Below are 22,025 nucleotides of genomic sequence, written 5' to 3'. Positions count from 1 at the left end.
TCACCTCCGCTAGCTGCAGGTCATTAGAACGATGGTTTCTCTTCTCTCTATGAAACTGAAGCCTATGCTGGATTCTCCTCATTGAGATTTATTCCTGGTTCACATTGGAGTGATTTGACATGTCAAATCGGCAGCAATGAAACTGTCCGAATCGGTGCGACACCGTAAAATCTGTACTACTTTTGGAGACTTCAGAATGCAATTTTCATAGATGTCGTGCAGGAACCGGAAAATAGGTCTCTGAAATCGCCCACAGAATTCAGGACTTGTGCGAGTTCAGCTGAATTTGCATGATTTCATTCCTGCCATCAGTGTGAACCTGGGCTTAAACAATTTGCCAAGACTGAGTTTTTGATGACAAAAAAAAAAAAATTCTACCCGATGTCACTGTCTCTCTCCTCTCCCTGTCTGACAGCTCTAGCGGGTGGGGCTGAGAATTCCCGCCGATGCCAGCCAGAAAGGCTAACATATATATAACAGACTCTAGGATACGTTATCCAAAAATGGGGACGGTATAAACAAAACATAGTTTTTCCGCAGCGGTTGGGGGGGGGGGGGAAGAGTGGCACTAGTAAGAGCCGACAGGAGGACAGAGGGAGACACAGAAGAGCTGCAGATATCAGCGGATGACGGAGGCACGTAAACCAACCATGGTGTCAGGGCTCAGCAGCCATGATAAACCATGGCAAGTTTACAGAGGGGAGGGCAGGATTAGCCAGTATTTCAGGTGCTAGAGAGGGCCAAATTACACAGCTCTTTATTTAAAATGTATGTTTCCCCCCCCCCCCCCGAAACTTTCCTCGTAAAATGAAGGTGTGTGTTATACGCCGATAAATACTGCATTTCTCTAGAATTTCCAAACTCAATATACACCGCTGGAGCAAAAATCTAACATGTAGCGGGGATTGGGAAGGAAATGGCAGTGAGGGAGTGCATAGGGCAGAGAACTGGTCTGGGGAGGCTGTTATTTTACACAGTGCTATACACTGCTACATTTATGGGAGGGCAAATACTCAATGGTTTGCAAGGCATGGTTCCAGAACTCCCAGACAGCAGCCAGAAAAACAGAGGGAGCCTGTGTCTCAGCTAAGAACAGGTGGAGGTTTGAGAAAAGTGGAAGTTCAGGTGGGTAAACATGCCTCCCTCACATTTTCGTTCCGTTTTTGTTCGTTCGTGAAAATTGGAATTATTTTTACCATTTGACGAAAAGTGGTTAATGCAGAAGGTTTTTTAGATTTCATGCAGTCTATGTATAGAGATAAAAAGCCTTCTGTGTGCAGCTCCCCCCTCATACTTACCTGAGCCCATCTCAAACCAGTGATGTTGCACGAGAGACTCAGCTGTCCAGTACCCTCGCTCCTCGTTGGCGGAGACAGCAGCGAATCGCCATTGGCTCCTGCTGCTGAATGGACACTGGGGGTACCCAAGCTGAGCTGCAGCTCCCTTAGCATGCTGCTTGCTGTGGGGGGACTCAACAGGGAAAAGGAGCCAGGAGCGCTGAAGAGGGGTTCACAAAGAGGAGGATCTGGGCTGCTCTGTGCAAAACCACAACACAGAGCAAGCAAGTATAACATATTAAATTCTTCTGTTAAAAATAACAAGTCGAAAATATCTTTGTTGACTAATCTAGTGGTATAAAAGTTTTTTGTTTTAAAAAATAAAATATTTTATACTTGCCTGCTCTGTGCAGTAGATCCTCTTTTTTGGGTCCCCCGCCAGCGCTCCCCTCGACTAGTGCCCCCAGAGAAAGACACTTGTCCTGGGCACCATTGCGTGCTCGCTCCCAAGCCAATGCTTTATGCTCCCATAAGAAAGAATTGCGCTTCGGACACTGGGAGCTGAAAGGCCAATGAGGAGGGAAAGTCCCGGGACAGCCAAGGCGATCGTAAACATCTCCACTCTTCGCCCCCCTACATGCCACATTTGGTGGGGGCTTCAGTAGCAGTGGGAATTCCTGCCCCACTTCCTCCTTCCGCCCAGGGTCCGCTTAGGCGACTCGTCATATCGCCTTAGGCGGCCCCTCCCCGTAGGCGATCACCTGGGACACGCGACAGGTCCCAGGCGATCGCCTGTCCACTCAGGGAGCGCAGCGCCGCTCGCGCATGTGCAGTGAGTGCCCAGCCATGAAGCCGAAAGCTGTTAAAATGGAGGCGCCGGCGGAAAGGGGGGGGGGGGGGGGGACAGACGAGCGAAGCTCCGGGCGGCCGCATCTCTGGACAGTGGTACAAGTAAGTGTCCGTTTATTAAAAGCCAGCAGCTACACTTTTTATAGCTGCTGACTTTTAATAAAACATAAAAAAGGCTGGAACTCCGCTTGAACACTGCTAAATAGCTTATAAAATATAATATAATATAATTCCACATCCACACAGACCATGTTTCTGTATATTTATGACCAAGTAGTCCGAGGCAGCAGTGCCTTTGATTTCACACGGCAAATATACACCTATGAAGGCACAGAAGTGCTTAGGCATCCTTATATACCAGGAAGTGCATTACTAATTTTCAGGAGGAAAACAAGACAAAATGCACATTTTAAGATTAAACTGACTGAAGCTTTTTTTCTTATTAAAATAATAAATATGTTGTTATACTTGCCTGCTTTGTGCAGTGGTTTTGCACAGAGCAGCACCAATCCTCCTGTTTTCAGGTCCCCCCGCTGGTGCTCCTCCCACAGTCAAGTGCCCTCATAGCAAGCTGCTCACTATGGGGGCACTCCTGTATGCTCACTCCCAATCCCTGCTTTGTGTGTCAATAAGACAGCCCTGTCCCCTTGTCACTATGTATGAACGACAGCAGCTGGAGCCAATGGCTCGCTCTGCGGTATCCAAGCCAATGAGGAGGGGGGAGAGGCTTTGGGCCAGATCCACAAAGAGCCGCCGTAACTTAAATATTCTGATTTAAGTTACACTGCTGCAAAATTTCTACCTAAGTGCCCGATCCACAAAGCACTTACCTAGAAATTTTCGGCTGTGTAACTTAAATCCGGCCGGCGCAAGGCGTTCCCAATTCAAATGGGGCGAGTCCCATTTAAACTAGGCGCGCTCCCGCGCCGGACATACTGCGCATGCTCGTGACGTCATTTTCCCGACGGGCATAGCGTGAAATTACGTTACGCAGAGCTTCGTGAATCGCGCCGGGTCAAAAAAATTGCACAAAAAAAAAAAAAAGATACGGCGGGAAAAAAAAATTAAAAATAACAGCGTCGCGGGTAAGAAGGGTCTACTTTTACAAGGTGTAAACAGTTTACACTTTGTAAAAGCAGCCCTAATATTTTACACATGCAACTTAATACTTACGGAGAAAAAACAAAGCTGAAAAGCTTTGTGGATCTCTGTAAGATCTAATTTGCATACCCGAGGCGGCATTTCAACGCGAAATGCCCCCAGCGGAGGATGCGGTACTGCATCCTAAGATCCGGCAGTGTAAGTCCCTTACACATGTCGGATCTTCTGTCTATCTCTTGGAAACTGATTCTGTGGATCAGTTCCAAAGATAGAAACAGGGATACGACGGCATATCAGTAGATACGCCGGCGTATCCCTTTTGAGGATCTGGCCCTTTGTTCTTATGTACAGGCATGTATTTAGGGGGACTTGGGGGGGCTGCATGCAGAAAGTTTTTTTTTACATTACTGCAAATAATGCAGAAAATTATATATATATATATATATATATATATATATATATATATATATATATATATATATATATATATATATATATATATATATATATATATATCCATCTATCTATCTATCTATATTTATTTTACATCCACATTAACATTTCTGAATGTTCCTTAAAGCATACCAATCTTCACTTTTTTGCATTCAGGTCCAATTTAAGGGCTACTGTTCATGAAAACTATAATTAATAATGGTCCAATCCATCCACATACATTGGTAAGATTTTGGAGTCAGGCCAGACTATAGAGGGCCATGGCAAGTCAATCTCTCCTTGCTCTTATGGCCTACCATAGCCAAGATCGCACTAAACCAAGCAGCTGTAGTATTTTGCTTACCATTGAAAACCCAGAATTGGCTTCCCCCGATCCTACGTGAGCCGTATGGACAAAATTCATTGGCTCTCCAATCATGCTTCTGTCAATCCGTCTTCGCCTCTTTGAAATCAGAATAGCACATACTGTAAAACATGCCAAATACATACAGCTATACAACCACATGCCAGTATTTGCCCTCCTTTCAGTGCCGACATTTTTTTTGGAGACGTACATTTTGGTACAAGAAAATCTGGTGCCATGATCATGTTGGATGCCTTTCCATCATGATTCTCTCTCTCCCCCCAGTTAAAAATATTTGGATTGGGAGTTACAATGTTAACAGCACTATTTTAGGAGGGGTTCGTGACAATGAGCAGTATAAAAAAAAAAAAAAAAAAAAAGTTACAATACTTAGCAGTATCACCAACAATCTTCTTTGCAGCACTACACAGTAAATCTTTTAGCATTTGGCACTTAGGCTTCATGCACACTGCACAATATAACAAGGTTATAAAAATGTCAGTATTTTTTTTAGGAGATCAAAAACACCGGTGAGCTGCAATTTTGAGCGTCTCCATTGAAAGCAAATTTTTTTTTCTCCCGCCTTTTTTTCTTCGGGGGTCTTCATGCCCCCATCCTACAAGTAGAAAACCACAGTTTTTCCCATACATTTTAATAAAAGGAAAATTTGGTGCATGGCTAGAAACACTACTGTTCTGAAGTAGAGATTTTATTCTACCCATCTTGCCTACCCTGTGGTTGGGGGGGGGGGGGAAGAGCTCTATGCTTATCTTTTTTTAAATCCGGTCATGTGATCCTGCAGTTTCAACCCTATATACAACACTCCTATAAAATCAGTGCCATCTATGGTTTGGAATTAAAAATGACATTTTTATTCCTGTCAGTGCCGACTGTTGCTCCACCCTGGGCAGAAGACCAAATAATGGGTGTTCCTATGGGGCAGTAGAAGCAGCACTACAGTCACAGTCCCCCCCTCTCAAGTCTGCAGACATTCTTGCCGTGCTGTGCCTCCTCTGCTCTTTTTGTACAAATAGGCTGAGCCCGCAACCTCCCACAGCCATCTCTCTATTCTGTTACTAATAGATCACCAAGCCATTTCTCACAGCTGCCAGCTTGTGTTTAGCAAACAGTACATTCCTGCAACTACTACATTTGTCAGAGATACAGACTTGTATAGTAGTTGCTGGAGTGTGCCTTTTATTTGTATAAATGAAGCAGAGATGGCACAGGGATGCATGGCAAGGAGGGCTGCAGATGCTCTGTTAGTTTATGTCTGCAACATGCCCTGCCCTCTGTAGCGTCAGTCACTGTTGGATAGCAGCGAGTTGTAAGAGGGGCTTACAACGCTGCTTAGGAACCAATTTTAACCAGGGCCAAGTGCTATGTGCATAGGGTTCCCTTGGGGGAGTTAATAAACGTTATATAATTCTGGGGAGACTTCTTTAAAGTGGAATGCAAGCCCAGTCATAAAAATGTCCTCCCCCTACTTCTATCCTGCCCACCCTGTGCAAAAGAGATCCACCGTATATATACCCATTTTTTAGTCGGGTCCAGTCACCTGATCTCACAGCGATGGCATTACCCATAGACTAGCTGTTAGCAATACCTCCTCTCCCCTGCAGGCACAATCACATGACCGGACTTAAAAAAAAAAACAACAGTACAGAACAGAAGTGTGTTTATCCATGCACCAAATGACCAAATTAACCTTTATTAAAATGTATGGGGAAAAAAACTGTATGTGTGTTTATACTTGTAGGATGAGGGCATGAAGACCCCCGGAGCAAAAAGAGAGGGAGAAAAAATAAATAAAAACTCAAACCAGTAAAAAGTTATCTTAGAGGGATCAAAAAATGACCTCAAGGAAATATATCTTAAGTAGTCTCCACCAACTATGTTGCAAGCTACCCTCAGCAATTGTTAAACAGCATCATCTGCTACCTCCAATAATTAATCATGTGTGCAAAAAAAAAAAAAGAATACCCTACATCGGGTAAGTTTATTACTAAAATCACAGCTGTAGTGGTTATTGGGCTGCTTTCAAACGGATCCGCAGGTGCAGAGCAGTTTACGTGTGGGTTACCTGCACTGAGCCATAGACTTCTGTTATTAACTGCGAGTTCGGTGAGCTTTCTGCAACAAACCTGCAATATATAATAATAGAAGTCTAGGAAGGAGTATAGTGGGCTGTGTCCATGTCCGCTCTGCATATGCAGAGCAGACACGGAAATGACATCCACCCGCTCCGCTCATTGTGGCCCGACTGGTTACCAAGTCGCTTAAGTGGCCCTCGCTCTTCAAAAAGGTTGGGCACCCCTGCCCTACATGTTTTGCTCTAATAAGAGCTTCATCAGGGGGTACAAGGTAACCAAAAAAAAAAAAAACAGAATGAAAATATAAATTATCCCTAGATGGCAAATTTTAAGTGAAACATGTAGGGCACGTCTTCCACTGTATCCCGTTTTATTTTTAAACCCGAAATTCAGGCAATAGTCTTGCTCAATGCACACTGGACTTTATTAAGACCCCTTTCACACTGAGGGCATTTTGCAGGCGCTATAGCGTTAATAGCGCCTGCAATCCGCCCTCAAACAGCTGCTCCATTGTCTCCAGTGTTAAAGCCTGAGGGCTTTCACACTGGAGCGTTGCTCTAGCAGGAACGGTAAAAAAAAGTCCTGCTAGCCACATCTTTGGAGCTGTGCGTTTACCGCTCCTGCCCATTGAAATCAATGGGACAGTGCAGCTATACTGCTGGCAAGCAGCAGCGCATTGCGGGCGGTTTTAACCCTTTCTCGGCTGCTAGTGGGGGGGTAAAACCATCCCGCTAGCGGCCGAAATACACTGCGAATTCGCCCATAGTGTCAGCGGTAAAAATAGCAGAGTTTTACCGCAGACGCTATGGGCGGCTCAGTGTGAAAGGGGTCTGAAACACGTTCACTGTGGAAAGCTGGAGAATGAGATTCAGTGGCTGCATATTTTTTTTTTATAATTTTTTTTAACCAATATGATACTCCGGCAAAAGCTTATAGCTCAAAAATGCTGATAAACGCAAAAAAGCTGCATCTTTCAGCGGTTTTTAGTTATTTTAAACTTGTTATAAGCATGTACACTGGATGTTTTTTTTTTTTTTTTTTTTACAGCTGCAGGCTTTGAAAGGAGGAGTTATTCAGCTGTAAAAAACGCTCTAACTATGATAAAAGCTTATGGCTCCATGCACACTATAAGCTTAAAAAATATATATATATATATATATATATATATATATATATATATATATATATATATATATATATATATATATATATATATATATATATATATATATATATATATATATATATATATATATATATATATATATATATATATATATATATATATATATATATATATATATATATATATATATATAAAAAACAGAAAAAAGCTGGACGAAAAATGCTTAGGATAGCAATTTTGTGCCAGCTTCTGGTAGCATTTTAGTATCCTTTAGGTGCATTACCATTTTCTTGGCATTTTTGCAGTACATGAAGAAAAAAAATAAACAGCTGTTGGAGCATTTTTCCAGCAGAAAAACATGCTACTAAGAGACTTTACAAAAATGTTTTAATAATTTTCTGCTCCTAGAAGCTGAAGCTAAAAAAAACACTAATGGCCTTTAGTGTACATGGACACATAAGATAACACTATTTAGCATCCAACAGAAGAAAACAATTAGCAGCTTCTACGAGTTTAAAAAAACGCTAGCGTGCATGGAGCCTGAAAAAAGGACCAAAAAAAAAAAAAAAAACACTGACAAACGTGGCTATTTGGCATTTATTCACGTTTTTGAGCCATAGGCTTTTGTAGTATTACTGTATATACGGTATTTTACTAAATAAAGCTAAAACACTACAGCTGAAAATGCTAACTCATTCTACAGCTACTGGCATTTTTAGAACGTCCGGTGTGCACGATCATTTTTCGGCATGAAAAAAAAAAACGTTTTTCAGCACGTCATGGTGACGTACAACACGTACAACGGCACGCTAAAGGGGAAGTTCTATTCGCCTTTGGGCTGCTTTAGCTGATTCCGTGTAAGGCTGGGTTCACACTACGGTTTTCCCGTCCGTCAGCCGCATACGATTTATATGAAAAACCGTATGCGGCTGAAACGGACGGGAACGTATGGAACCGCACATATGTGCGTTTTCCATTGACGTTAATGTTAAAGAAAAACGTATGCGTTTGCCATACTGTTTTAAAAACGGCCGCAAAACCGTGGTTGAACACGGTTTTGCGTACATTTAAAAAACGTTTTGCCAGCAAATCGTAAGCACCCGGATGCATCTGAGTGCATACGATTTGCAATGCATTGTCTACGTATACGTTTTCCCGTCCGGGCCCGTACGTTTTCAATACTGAAATCGTATGCGGCTGACGGACGGGAAAATCGTAGTGTGAACCCAGCCTTAGTAAAAGACGATTCACGCTTTTTTGTCTTTTACAGCGTGATGAATGTGCTTACTCCATTACGAACGGTAGTTTTTACCAGAACGAGCGCTCCCATCTCATAACTTGCTTCTGGGCATGCGTGGGTTTAAAACGTCGTTTTTGCCCACACATGGTCATTTTTAACACGGAAAACGACATTTTAAAAAACGACGTGAAAAAATGCAGCATGTTCGATTTTTTTTTTGTCGTTTTTCAGCCCACAGACGATCATTTTAACCGCTTAACAAACGCCGCATGTATATGTACGTCCACAGAATGGCACGTACAGGCATATGGTCGTACATGTACGTCCCCGCCTTTCCGCGGCTCCGATCGGGAACCCCCCCCCCCCCCGGTGCATGCGGCGGTCGGAAATCGTCGGGGAGCGATCCGGGATGAGGGCTTTGCTATTCGTTTCTAGCCACCCCCTCGCGATCGCTCCCCGGAGCTGAAGAACGGGGAGAGCCGTGTGTAAACTTGGCTTCCCCGTGCTTCACTGTGGCGTCTGCATCGATCGTGTGATCACTTTTATAGGGAGACACGATCGATGACGTCAGACCTACAGGCCCCTAAAGTTGTAAACACACTAGGTGAAACATAACTCCTTCAGCGCCCCCTTGTGGTTAACTCCCAAACTGCAATTGTCATTTTCACAATAAACAATGCAATTTAAATGCAAAAAAAAAAAAAATAAAAAAAAAAAAGGCTGATCGCCGCCATTAGTAGTAAAAAAAAAAAAAAAAACAAGCAATAAAACTACCCCCTATTTTGTAAACGCTATAAATTTTGCACAAATCAATCGATCAACGCTTATTGCGATTTTTTTTAACCAAGAATACCTATCGGCCTAAACTGAGGAAAATTTTTTTATATATATATATATATATATATATATATATATATATATATATATATATATATATATATATATATATATATATATATCATATATATATATATATATATATATGCAGAGGTGATCAAATACCACCAAAAGAAAGCTCTATTTGTGGGGGGGAAAAGGATGCCAATTTTGTTTGGGAGCCACGTCGCACGACCGCGCAATTGTCTGTTAAAGCGACGCAGTGCCGAATCGCAAAACCTGGCCTGGGCATTTAGCTGCCTAAAGGTCCGGGGCTTAAGTGGTTAAACAAAGTTTTTAAAAACGTTATTTTTTTTCATGCCGAAAAACGATCGTGTGTACGCGGCATTACAGTTGCAAACCTATTCTCAAATCCCAACAGTTCTGGATTTTTTTTGTCCAGTTCGAAAACTCCCCTGCCAAAAAACTGCAGATATCAGCCTGTGTGCATGGACACATAAAATGGCAGGAAAAAAACAAAAAAACACAGCGGTAAAAACTGTGTACACGAGGCCTAAAAACAGTGCATATAGGTGGGTTTGTTTTTTCTACAGTATATAATACAAGCACCACATTTTCCTCCATTTATTGTATGTTTGATTATAAACAGAAAAATCCTTTACAAAAAAAAAAAAAAAAGGTGTCACCGGTCACATGTGCCCAATGTGCCCCTTCTCTGAATCCAGCAATGGGCAGCATATTCAGCACAAGCACAAAAGTGCTGACTACACCCAGTTGTGCAAGAGTGTGTGGGTGAGTATTTAGAGATCAACATTTCAAACGCACCGTTCTAGTACACGTATCCCTATATTACAGCTTTACATATCTGGAAGTCCAGTCTAACATTTTAACCAACGATAAGTGTAAGGCTTTTCACAATTTTAACTTACCGGCTGTGGCTGCTCTCCAATGCAGCAACTGAAGCAGAAGAGAAATTCAGTCATTTTCTTAGGGGTTAAATGGAAGCCAGCCTCTCTCTAGAGAACAAAATAAAAAAAAGAAGTGTTTTCTTCCTCCCAACCACCGATGGGGCCACCACAAACTCATCCGGAAGACACACTCCGGAAAGTGAATCAATGAAGATGCTTGTCACCCTTCAAAAAGGAACAAACAAACGAGATCTGTAAGCGTAAATTCAACATCCACATTCTAAGGCTGCCAACACACTGCTCTGCTGCAAAAACGCATATGCACCTTTTCGCTGAGCTTCCACTGGGTTTTCTGGTTGCCCAACATGAGCATGCACCTGTGAAATATGGACACGCGACTTTAAAAAAAAAAAAAATAAAAAAAAAAACGCAGCACAAACACAACCGCGGGTGCGTTTTTAATGTGCTTTCAATTATTTTCAATGGGGAAGCTACGTTTTTTGGTATGGTTCTAAATAGGAAATCGGCCGATATTCACTTTTTTGGAAGTATCAGTAACAAACATACCCGATATTACTTCAAGGGATTTTACCCTGGTAACGCTCTTTAAAGCGGACAATCGGCTTTATTGTAATAACAACCGATGAGGCTCAGCAGCCGCTCGACTTAATACAAGCAGCGGGAGGGGACATCCCCCTCCCTCCCCGCTTGCCTGTGCTCTCCCATCCCACCGGGAGGCCCAAGCAACCAGCTGGCACGTCTGCCAGCTGGCCAAAGAAAGCCGATGCTTCCTTTGGGTCTTGGATCTAGTAACCCGGAAGCGATGTCATGACGTTTTGAATACTTTCAAGTGCAGTAGAGGGGTTTGGGGGTCTTGTAGGCCCCTTGTTTTCTCCATATGGGAGTACCTGTCACTGCCACAAGGGAGGTTTACACTCCTTGTGACAGCAATAACTAATAATAATAAAAAGGGGAAGACAATATAAAAATGTTAAATGTACAGAATATCGACCTGAAAAAAAACAAAAAAATGTATATGTGCGTGTATATATAATTTATATTTATATTGGAGTATCATATCAGCACCTAAAAAACTACATCGGTCGATCCCTAGTTCTAAATATGCACCAAGCTGGACTTTTAGGCGGCATTCACATGTGAGTGTTTTCAGCTCATAAAAAGCTTGTAAAACGCCCAAAAAGGAAAATTCCATTCATTTCAATGGCACCTGTTCACATATCAGCATTTTGTCACCTGAAGCAAAATGCCTGAAAAACACCCCAAGCTCAAAAAAACATGAGCTTCTTTGGAGCAGATTACAGGCATTTTTTCTGCCTTTTACATTGGTGAACTGAACAAAATCGCGGTACTTTGAAAGGCTCAGGTGTGAATGCAGCCTTAAGCCCCCGTTCACACCTAGGCGTATATACGCCTGTAGTGCGACGCCGCAGCAGCCCCTGAGACGCTGGAGGGATGATTTCACATTGCCCTCTATGGAGATGGTTCACACCACTGTGCTACTCACTGCACAGTGGTGCAGTGAGTAGCACTTTCGCCTAGCAGCAAAAAGGGTCGCTGGTTCGAATCCCGACCACGACACAATCCGCCTGGAGTTTGCATGTTCTCCCTGTGCATGCGTGGGTTTCCTCCGGGTACTCCGGTTTCCTCCCACACTCCAAAGACATGCTGGTAGGTAAATTGGATCTTGTCCAAATTGGCCCAGTATATATATGTATATCTGTGTGTATGACTGTGTCCCAAGCGTGTCACGATCCTATGGGGTAAAATGACCGCACCAGCCAAGCAGAATCTGGCTGGAAAAAGCGCCCAGAGGCGATTCAGTTCGCATGAGTTGCGCTATAAAAGTCATTCATTCATCTCCACGCCGAACGCCTGCCGCCTGAAAACAAGTCCCGGACCTTTTTTTCAGGCGGCTTTCGGCATAGGAGATGTGAACCATCTCCATAGAGGGGGTAAGCTGCATTCACAATCGCAGCGTTTTGTGGCCGCAATTCGCGGGACAAAACGCTGCAGATTTTGTACGCCAAGGTGTGAATGCAGCCTAAAAAAAAGCAACTGACTGGTGTGAAGAGTTCCATGGGATTCTAATCAGGGGTGCTCAATCTCTGAAAAGAGAGGTACGGGCACACGCCGATGAAATCACATTTGAATAAAACTTAACTGATCCAGCATTACCATAAAAGTAAGGCGACCAGATTTTTAGAACAAAATCCAGGGACATTTTTTAATTTTTACTAGTAATGGCGGCAATCAGCGACTCTGCCCGTTGCCACTGCCACCAGCCTCACAGCCTGTCAAGTCTTACTCTCCGGGCCCCGGCTACTACTGGGTGGGGGAAGTTCACTGCGCCAGGGAAGGCAAGGAAATAGGCAGGCGGCTGGCCGGGACTTGAACCAAGGCAGAACATGCGAGCGGAGCTGAATGGGCATGCACCTGAAACTGAAGAAATATTCCCTCCTATCCGACCAGAACATGATCATCAGAAAGAGGCACAGATAATGGTGTGCAATTCAGATTTTTTTTTATTTTTTTTTATTAGTCTTTGAAATTGCCCCAGCCCAAATCCAATCCGGGGACAGACTTGGTCCGGGGACAGTGTCCTCAAACCGGGGATGCCTGGTCACACTACATAAAAGAGGTCTCGACTGACAGACCTCTCATCCATTTCACGGCCTTACTTGTAGAGACATTAGGGCAGCCTGTAAGTGGGGGCTTCTTTTGTGACAGCGCTGGCTCAATTTATTTTCAAAAGTGACGTTAATCGGTTTGTGGACATTTATTTCACTTGTGTAGGCCATGGAGCATGGACAGGCTTTCTTGGGCTGGCACCTGATGGGCATGGAGCAATGACTGGAGAGAAGCTTGTGGAGCTTCCCAGCAGAGCCTGTTCCTTTGAAAGTCTGTCAAATGGTGTTTTGGGGGAAGTGTTTATTTGGTGGGTTTAGTTCCACTTTAATTGCTTGTTACGCCACCAGCAGGATTGTTTTGTAGCCAGCATCCTACAATGGTGTTCTTTGTAGCCGATTCACTTCATCACACATGTATGGTATGTAGATAAATGCAGCTCGACGAATAAATGGCAACAATCCCTAAGGACTCATTCACACTATAAGCCCTGGTTCACATTGGGTACGATTTGGAACGATTTGAGATGCGATTTGACATGTCAAATCGCATCTCAAATCGGCGGCATTTGCCGGCAATGACACTGTCCTAATCAGTGCGACACCGCATCTGCGATTTCAAAAAGTAGTTCCTGTACTACTTTTTGCGATTTCGGGACGCGATTTACATTAAATTGCGGCCAAAATCGCGACAAAAATCGATTTTTAATTCGCAGCAGTGTGAACCTAGGCTAAAACACACAACATGCACTTGCTGCTAGAGTTGCACGATTCTGGGAAAAATGAGAATCGCAATTCTTTTGCATAAAATGAAGATCACGATTAAAGGTCGACCGATATGGGTTTTTCTCTGGCCGATGCCGAAACCGATATTTGGAAATTGGGGCGGCCGATGGCCGATATGTGTTGCCGATTTTTGAGGCCGATTTTTTTTCCCCCCATCTCCAAAAACCTAGGGTGGAGAGGTGGGGTGCAGCCTGTCAGTGTCACATCAGTGCAGCCCATCAGTGCCACCTCATTAGTGCCCACCAGTGCAGCCCATCAGTGTCCATCAGTGCCACCTCATTGGTGTCTATCGGTGCCCACCAGTGCAGCCCATCAGTGCCACCTCATCAATGCCCACCAATGCATCCCATCATTGCATCTCACCAGTGCATCACTACATCAGTGCCCACCAGTGCATCACCACATCAGTGCCCACCAGTGCAGCCCTATGTCATTCACTGCCACCTCATCAATGCCCACCAGCAAAGCGCTCCAGGCATCTCCTAGCACAAGAAAGCTCCATTGTCCCTGACGTGCTGACCCGCCTCTGTCTACAATACGCAGAATGCAGAGCGGGCCTGTAACAGCCAATCGGCGGCGGCCGCTGCCGACATCCTCCACTCTGAAAAAGAACGCCCCCTGATGTGCTGCGCGCCCTGCCTCTGCCTACAAACCCCAGAATGCAGCGCGGGCTGGCAGTTACTGGCCCGCGCTGCATTCTGGGGTTTGTAGACAGAGGCAGGGCGCGCAGCATGTCAGGGGACGTTATTTTTTTTACAGTGGAGGATGTCGGCAGCGGCGGCCACCGATTGGCTGTTACAGGCTCGCTGGTTGGCTGCCGCGCTGGGTGTACCAAGATGGCCGCGGCTCCAGAGCTAGGCCGAAGCCGCGGCCTTTCCCGATGCTGTGACCGCGGCAGCAATCCGCGGATTGCCGCCGCAGTCACAGCATCAGGAAAGGCCGCAGCTTCGGCCTAGCTCCGGAGCCGTGGCATGTTAAATATCGGCCTAATTTTGGCTAAAAATCGGCCGATGCCGATTTCTCCAAAACGGCCAAATATCGGCCTGCCGATATATCGGTCGACCTCTAATTTAAACCCTGATGCCTAATGGCAGTCAGGGTGCCATTGTGTAGCCTGTAGAGGTCTGTGTGTCCCTCCATGGATATGCCTCCCCAGACCATCACTGACCCACCACCAAACTGGTCATGCTGAACGATCTTACAGGCAGCATAAAGTTCTCCGCGGCTTCTCCAGACACTTTCACGTCTGTCACATATGCTCAGGGTGAACTTGCTCTCATCTGTGAAAAGCATGGGGCACCAGCGGACCTGCCATTTCTGGTGTTGAATGGAAAATGCCAATCAAGCTCCACAGTGTCCTGCAGCGAGCACAGAGCACACTAGAGGACGTCGGGCCCTCAGGCCACCCCCATGAAGTCTGTTTCTGATTGTTTGGCCAGAGACATTCACACTGGTGGCCTGCTGGAGGTCATTTTTGTAGGGCTCTGGCAGTGCTCATCCTGTTCCTCTTTGCACAAAGGAGCAGATACCGGTCCTGCTGATGGGTTAAAGAGGAAGTAAACCCTGATGGGTTTTATTAACTCACTGCTGCAGCCTGCAAATGAAAAGCATAATGGGCTAGTATGCAACGCCCATTCTGTGCCACTTACCTGCAAAAGACTCCAGCGATGTCCCCAGAGTCCATCCTTTGTCTTTTCTTCCTTCCGGGACACGGACTACGGCGCTGCGATTCGCCGCGTGACGTCACTCCCACGCACGGGAGCCGCAATCTACGGCTCAGGCTGGGGAAGAAACGGCACCAAGTTTCGTTTCTTCCCCGCGTATGCGCAGTGAAGAATTTTGGCGGACTACAAGTAAAATCTCTCCTAAACGGCGCACGTTTGGGAGATATTTTCACTACTTATAGGTGAGCCTTATTCTAGGCTTGCCTATAGGTAGAAGTAGTCCACCAGGGTTTACAACCACTTTAAGGGCCTTCTACAGCTCTGTCCAGCTCTCCTAGAGTAACGGCCTGTCTCCTGGAATCTCCTCCATGCTCTTGAGACTGTGCTGGGAGACACAGCAAACCTTCTGGCAATGACACGTATTGATGTTCCATCCTGGAGGAGTTGGACTGCCTGTGCAAACTTTATAGGGTCCAAGTATCGCCTTGTGCTACCAGTAGTGACACTGACCCTAGCCAAATGCAAAACTACTGAAAAACAGTAAGAAAAGATGAGTAGGAAAAAAAAAAATATCAGACACCTCCACCTGAAAAACTATTCCTGTTTTGGAGGTCGTCTCATTGTTGCCCATCTAGTGCACCTGTTGCTAATTTCAAAAAACAGCAAAGCAGCTGAAACTGATTAACAACCCCCTCTGTATACACCCCTCCCCCTCTGTATACACCCCTCCCCCTCTGTATACACCCCTCCCCCTCTGCTACTTAAAGGGGTGTTCCAGACTTTTTTTAAGTTTATTAAAAGTCAGCAGCTACAAAAAGTGTAGCTGCTAGCTTTTAATAAACAGACACTTACTTGCTCCACGGTTCCAGGGACGCTGGCCGGCGTCTTCATTCCTAGTGTGGGCACCCGGCAGTGACAGCTTTCGGCTTCACGGCCGGCCACCCACTGTGCATGCGCGAGCGGCGCCGTCCGATTGGACAGGCGCTCGCCTACAGGGAGGGGCTGCAATAAGGCGATTAAGCTATTCGCCTTACCAGCCTCTCGGCGGAATGAGGAAGTGGGACAGGAAGTCTCCACTCCCCCCCCCCCCCCCCCAAAACAATTACATGCCACTTTTTTTTGAGCAGTGTATTTTTCGTGATGCGATCTTTCTTGAATTGATGATCCTTGGTGTACTGGCGAATATCTACTTATTGCACCGGTTCCATTATCCAGCTTGCAGTGTCTCCAGTACCTTAAAGAGCTCATTCCACCAGGAACGTGCGTGTGTGTGTGTGATGGGGACATGGACTCTGAGGGCCCCCCTCCCCCATATTAAAGCGGAGCTCCACCCTAAAGTGGAACTCACGCTGATCGGAACCCTCCCCCCCTCCGGTGTCACATTTGACACCTTTCAGGGGGGTGCAGATACCTGTCTAAAGATAGGTATTTGCACCCACTTCCGGCCACACAGTTTTGGGTAAACTGCAGGCAGAATGTCACCTCCCCCCACCGTTGTGCTCTGGGAACACTCGGCTCCCAGAGCACAGCGGGAGCCAATCAGCGGTGCAGCGCAACTCGCGCATGCGCCGTAGGGAACCGGGTAGTGAAGCCGGAGCGTTTCACTTCCTGGTTGCCTCACCGAGGATGATAGGGGGGCGCAGCAGAGTGACGAGCGATCGCTCGTCCTCTGCTGCGGACGGCGCTGGACTCCAGGACAGGTAAGTGTCCTAATTAAGGATGAGCTCTGGCGTGTTCGCATAGAACACGTGCAGAGCCCGCCAGGAAGTGTGCATGGCGCTGTGCTAATCACAGCCAGGGAGACATTTCCCGATGCTCGGCTGCGGAGATCGTGAAATGTCTCCCTGGCTCTTATTAGCGCCGTGCACACTTCCTGGCGGGCTCTGCACGTGTTCTATGCGAACACGCCAGAGCTCATCCTTAGTCCTAATATTAACCACTTCCAGACCGCCGCATGTATATGTACGTCGGCAGAATGGCACGTACAGGCACATTGGCGTACCTGTACGTCCCTGCCTAGACGTGGGTCGGGGGTCGGGATCCGGGACGACGGCGCGGCTATTCGTTTATAACCGCCCCATCGCGATCGCTCCCTGGAGATGAAGAACGGGGAGAGCAGTATGTAAACACGGCTTCCCCGTTCTTCACTATGGCGCTGCATCGATCGAGTGATCCCTTTTATAGGGAGACTCGATCGATGACGTCAGTCCTACAGCCACACCCCCCTACAGTTGTAAACACACACTAGGTGAACCCTAACTCCTACAGCGCCCCCTGTGGTTAACTCCCAAACTGCAACTGTCATTTTCACAATAAACAATGCAATTTAAATGCATTTTTTGCTGTGAAAATGACAATGGTCCCAAAAATGTGTCAAAATTGTCCGAAGTGTCCGCCATAATGTCGCAGTCACGAAAAAAAATCACTTATCGCCGCCATTAGTAGTAAAAAGAAAAAAAAATTATAAAACTATCCCCTATTTTGTAAATGCTATAAATTTTTGTGCAAACCAATTGATAAACGCTTATTGCGATTTTTTTTTACCAAAAATAGGTAGAAGAATACGTATCAACCTAAATTGAGGAAAAAAAAAATTGCATATATGTTTTTGGGGGATATTTATTATAGCAAAAAGTAAAAAATATTGAATTTTTTCCAAAGTTGTCGCTCTATTTTTGTTTATAGCGCAAAAAATAGAAACCGCAGAGGTGATCAAATACCACCAAAAGAAAGCACTATTTGTGGGGAAAAAAAAAGGACGCCAATTTTGTTTGGGAGCCACGTCGCACGACCGCGCAATTGTCTGTTAAAGCGACGCAGTGCCGAATTGTAAAAACCCCTTGGGTCATTTAGTCCTTAAGTGGTTAAAAGTCAGCAGCTGCAGTATTTGTAGCTGCTGGCTTTTAATATTTTTTTTTCATGGCACATCCGCTTTAACAGAGGGCTGCATGCTAGTATATATTATGCTGGTGTATGGGGGTAGTGCCCAGGGACTGTGGACACACAATGCATTCCCATGGACAGCCATTCGTCACTATGGGGGGGATAAACGATGCAACGCTAGAAATACAGCGGCAATTTACGCAGCATGCCGCAAACCACCCGTGTGATCACATGAGGGGTTTAGGTCCAGGGACAATTCACACAAAATTAATTAAGCAGAAAAAAAAAAAAAAAAAAAAAAAAAAAAAGAAGAAGGGGGGGGTAGAAACAATAAAGGGGGTGGAGGGGGAAGAGTAGAAAAAATAAAGGGGGTGGAGGGGGAATGACAGAAATCCACAAGGTCTATAAAACAGATATACAAGCCATATACACAGAGTCCCCCTTGCTGCAGCTGATTGCAGTCACAGCTCACTCTGCACAGCTCTGGGGGGATTTCTAATAACATCAAAGTTTGGTGGAGTTGCTGGGATGGATGCAATCGTTCATTGTAATATTACAGGAAGACCCCGCCCCCTAGAAATAGCTCCTCCAATAATAACGTGGACAGAGCCCGGATCCCCCGACAAGGGTGAAATGTAATGAGCAGCAAATAAATCCCAGCGATCACCGACACGCCACTTACCTGCAGCCCGCACGCATCACATCACACTGCAGCACAGCTTCTGCAGCAATCTCCATAAACTCCGCCCCCCGGGGGGCGGTACCCGGCTTGCCATGTGACCAGCCTACCGCTGTCAGTGTATAGCGATCCGCTGCCGAAGGGGACCAACAACTAGGAGAAAAACAAGCTCCACCCCCACCGCCTGATTAAACCACACATAAGCGCCGCCCCCTGCATTTCGTTTGAGTAGGTGTAAGGCCCACCTCCTGGGTCCGATTGGATCAGGTTCACCATGCATAGGTAGTGGGCGGAGTCCGGACGAGGAGTAATAATTGTGAGATTTGTGGCGGGCAATAATCGGTGCAGTGATCGGGGACAGTGGGAGTGGTCTGATCGCCCGAGTATTAAATACATCCCACCACAGTGAACAGGGGCAGTTAAAACACATAATAAATAGATTATATCATTTAATAAATAATACATTAAATAATAAATAAATATAATAAAGGGTCAGCTCACTATTACTTAGTTCAAAGGCGGCTCTTTAAATAGGAAAATTCGGCGGTCGCCTTAAAGCGGTAGTTCACCCTCACTTACATCATTTTTCCATCGAGACAGGCATTGTAGCGCGAGTTACAGTATGCCTGTCCCGATTGTTTTACCCCCGTACTCACTGTGTACTCGTACATTAAAAATTTCGGCTCCCGCGGGGAATGGGCGTGCCTATGGAGAGGGAGGATGATTGACGGCCGGCCCTGGCACGTCACTCTCCCCGAAGACAGCCGGAGTAGGTCTCGGCTCTTCACGGCGCCTGCGCACAGGCTATGCGCAGGCGCCGTGAAGAGCCAAGCCTATTTCCGGAGAAGCGTGACGCGCCAGAGCCGGCCGTCAATCATCCTCCGTCTCCATAGGCACGCCCATTCCCCGAGGGGAGTCGGTATCTTCGATCTACGAGTACAAGGTGAGTACGGGGATAAAAAAATCGGGACAGGCATACTGTAGCTCGCGCTACAATGCCTGATTTTATGGTATAAGAAAAAAAAAATTTTTTTTTGCGTTTATAGGGTGAACCCCAGCTTTAACTACGGTTTACATTTTATATATTAAGAGCCCTAAGGGTCCTTTCAAACGTGCGGACCGTGGGCCAGATTCATGAAGAGATACAACGGCGGATTTCCTGATCTGCCGTCGTATCTCTGAGATCCGACAGTCGGATCTATGCGACTGATTCATAAGAATCAGTTCCGCATAGATCTCCCTTAGATCCGACTGGTGTAAGTGACTTACACCGTCGGATCTTAGGCTGCAATCTACCGCCGGCCGCTAGGGGTCGTCGCTGTTTTTTACGCGTCGGATATGCAAATGAGGAGAACCACCGATTCAAGACCGAACGCCCGCCCGTCGCTTTTTTTTTACGTCGTTTGCGTTCGGCTTTTTCCGGCGGATAGTTACCCCTGCTATATGAGGGGTAGCTAATGTTAAGTATGGCCGTCGTTCCCGCGCCGAGATTCAAATGTTTACTAATCTATGTGAATCTAGCCCCGTATGTCCGCTTTTTCATCCATCCGTTTGCGGATGAAAAAGGGACATACATTGGTCCCTATGTGATTGCGGGTGTCAGCGGATAAACATCCGATTTTGCAGACGGAAGAATGTCCTATTTTTTTCTTCCGTCTGGGGATCGGATCGGATGAACACGGACACACGGTCCATGTTCATCCGATCCCCCCATAGGGGAGAGCGGAGAAAAGACAGGGTGGTCCCTGCACAGTGTGCGGGGACCGCCCTGTCATTCGACGGCTCAGCGGAGATATACGGAGCGATCCCCGCTGAGCTTACGGACACACGGAGGCGGATCATTACTCATCCGCCCCGTGTGAAAGGGCCCTAAAGTGCTGGTGTCAGTGCGCTCTCTCTAGTGTCAGTGCGCTCTCTCTAGTGTCAGTACGCTCTCTCTAGTGTCAGTACGCTCTCTCTAGTGTCAGTGCGCTCTCTCAGCGATGGTGTCAGTGCGCTCTCTCTCAGCGCTGGTGTCAGTGCACTCTCTCTAGTGTCAGTGCGCTCTCTCTCAGCGATGGTGTCAGTGCGCTCTCTCTCAGCGATGGTGTCAGTGCGCGCTCTCTAGTGTCAGTGCGCTCTCTCTAGTGTCAGTGCGCTCTTTCTCAGCGATGGTGTCAGTGCGCTCTCTCTAGTGTCAGTGCGCTCTCTCTAGTGTCAGTGCGCTCTCTCTAGTGTCAGTGTGCTCTCTCTCAGCGATGGTGTCAGTGCGCTCTCTCTCAGCGCTGGTGTCAGTGCGCTCTCTCTAGTGTCAGTGCGCTCTCTCAGCGATGGTGTCAGTGCGCTCTCTCTCAGTGATGGTGTCAGTGTACTCTCTCTAGTGTCAGTGCGCTCTCTCTCAGCGATGGTGTCAGTGTTCTCTCTAGTGTCAGTGCACTCTCTCTCAGCGATGGTGTCAGTGCGCTCTCTCTAGTGTCAGCGCACTCTCTCTCAGCGATGGTGTCAGTGTTCTCTCTCTAGTGTCAGTGCACTCTCTCTCAGCGATGGTGTCAGTGCGCTCTCTCTAGTGTCAGTGCGCTCTCTCTCAGCGATGGTGTCAGTGCGCTCTCTCTCAGCGATGGTGTCAGTGCACTCTCTCTCAGCGATGGTGTCAGTGCGCTCTCTCTCAGCGATGGTGTCAGTGTACTCTCTCTAGTGTCAGTGTGCTCTCTCTCAGCGATGGTGTCAGTGAACTCTCTCTAGTGTCAGTGCGCTCTCTCTCAGCGATGGTGTCAGTGTGCTCTCTCTAGTGTCAGTGCGCTCTCTCAGCGATGGTGTCAGTGCGCTCTCTCTAGTGTCAGTGCGCTCTCTCTCAGCGATGGTGTCAGTGTGCTCTCTCTAGTGTCAGTGCGCTCTCTCTCAGCGATGGTGTCAGTGCACTCTCTCTCAGCGATGGTGTCAGTGCGCTCTCTCTAGTGTCAGTGCGCTCTCTCTCAGCGATGGTGTCAGTACGCTTTCTCTAGTGTCAGTGCGCTCTCTCTCTCAGCGATGGTGTCAGTGTGCTCTCTCTAGTGTCAGTGCGCTCTCTCTCTCAGCGATGGTGTCAGTGCGCTTTCTCTAGTGTCAGTGCGCTCTCTCTCAGCGATGGTGTCAGTGCACTCTCTCTCAGCGATGGTGTCAGTG

General features: G+C 46.4%; 1 protein-coding gene across 2 annotated transcripts in view; it reads right to left on the bottom strand.

Moving 5' to 3' along the window:
- LOC120931296 (CDC42 small effector protein 2-C) overlaps positions 1-19,040 on the bottom strand; it is a 31,203-nt gene extending 12,163 nt beyond the window's left edge. The window contains exons 1-3 of one of the 2 annotated variants that reach the window (XM_040342592.1): positions 18,888-19,040; positions 10,249-10,335; positions 4,024-4,122 (exon numbers count right to left, since the gene is read on the bottom strand). In XM_040342592.1, coding sequence (XP_040198526.1) covers positions 4,024-4,122; positions 10,249-10,302 — 153 coding nt within the window. In that variant the 5' untranslated portion in view covers positions 10,303-10,335; positions 18,888-19,040. Of the gene's footprint in view, positions 1-4,023; positions 4,123-10,248; positions 10,453-18,887 lie in introns of both variants that reach the window. The other variant, XM_040342591.1, reaches the window with a different exon arrangement.
- Between the last annotated feature and the right edge of the window lie 2,985 nt (positions 19,041-22,025).

Source organism: Rana temporaria, chromosome 3 (genome assembly GCF_905171775.1).
Source record: "Rana temporaria chromosome 3, aRanTem1.1, whole genome shotgun sequence".
Classification (NCBI taxonomy): domain Eukaryota; kingdom Metazoa; phylum Chordata; class Amphibia; order Anura; family Ranidae; genus Rana; species Rana temporaria.
The sequence above is the reverse complement of the archived record's forward strand: the minus strand, read 5'-3'. Positions and strand labels throughout refer to the sequence as shown.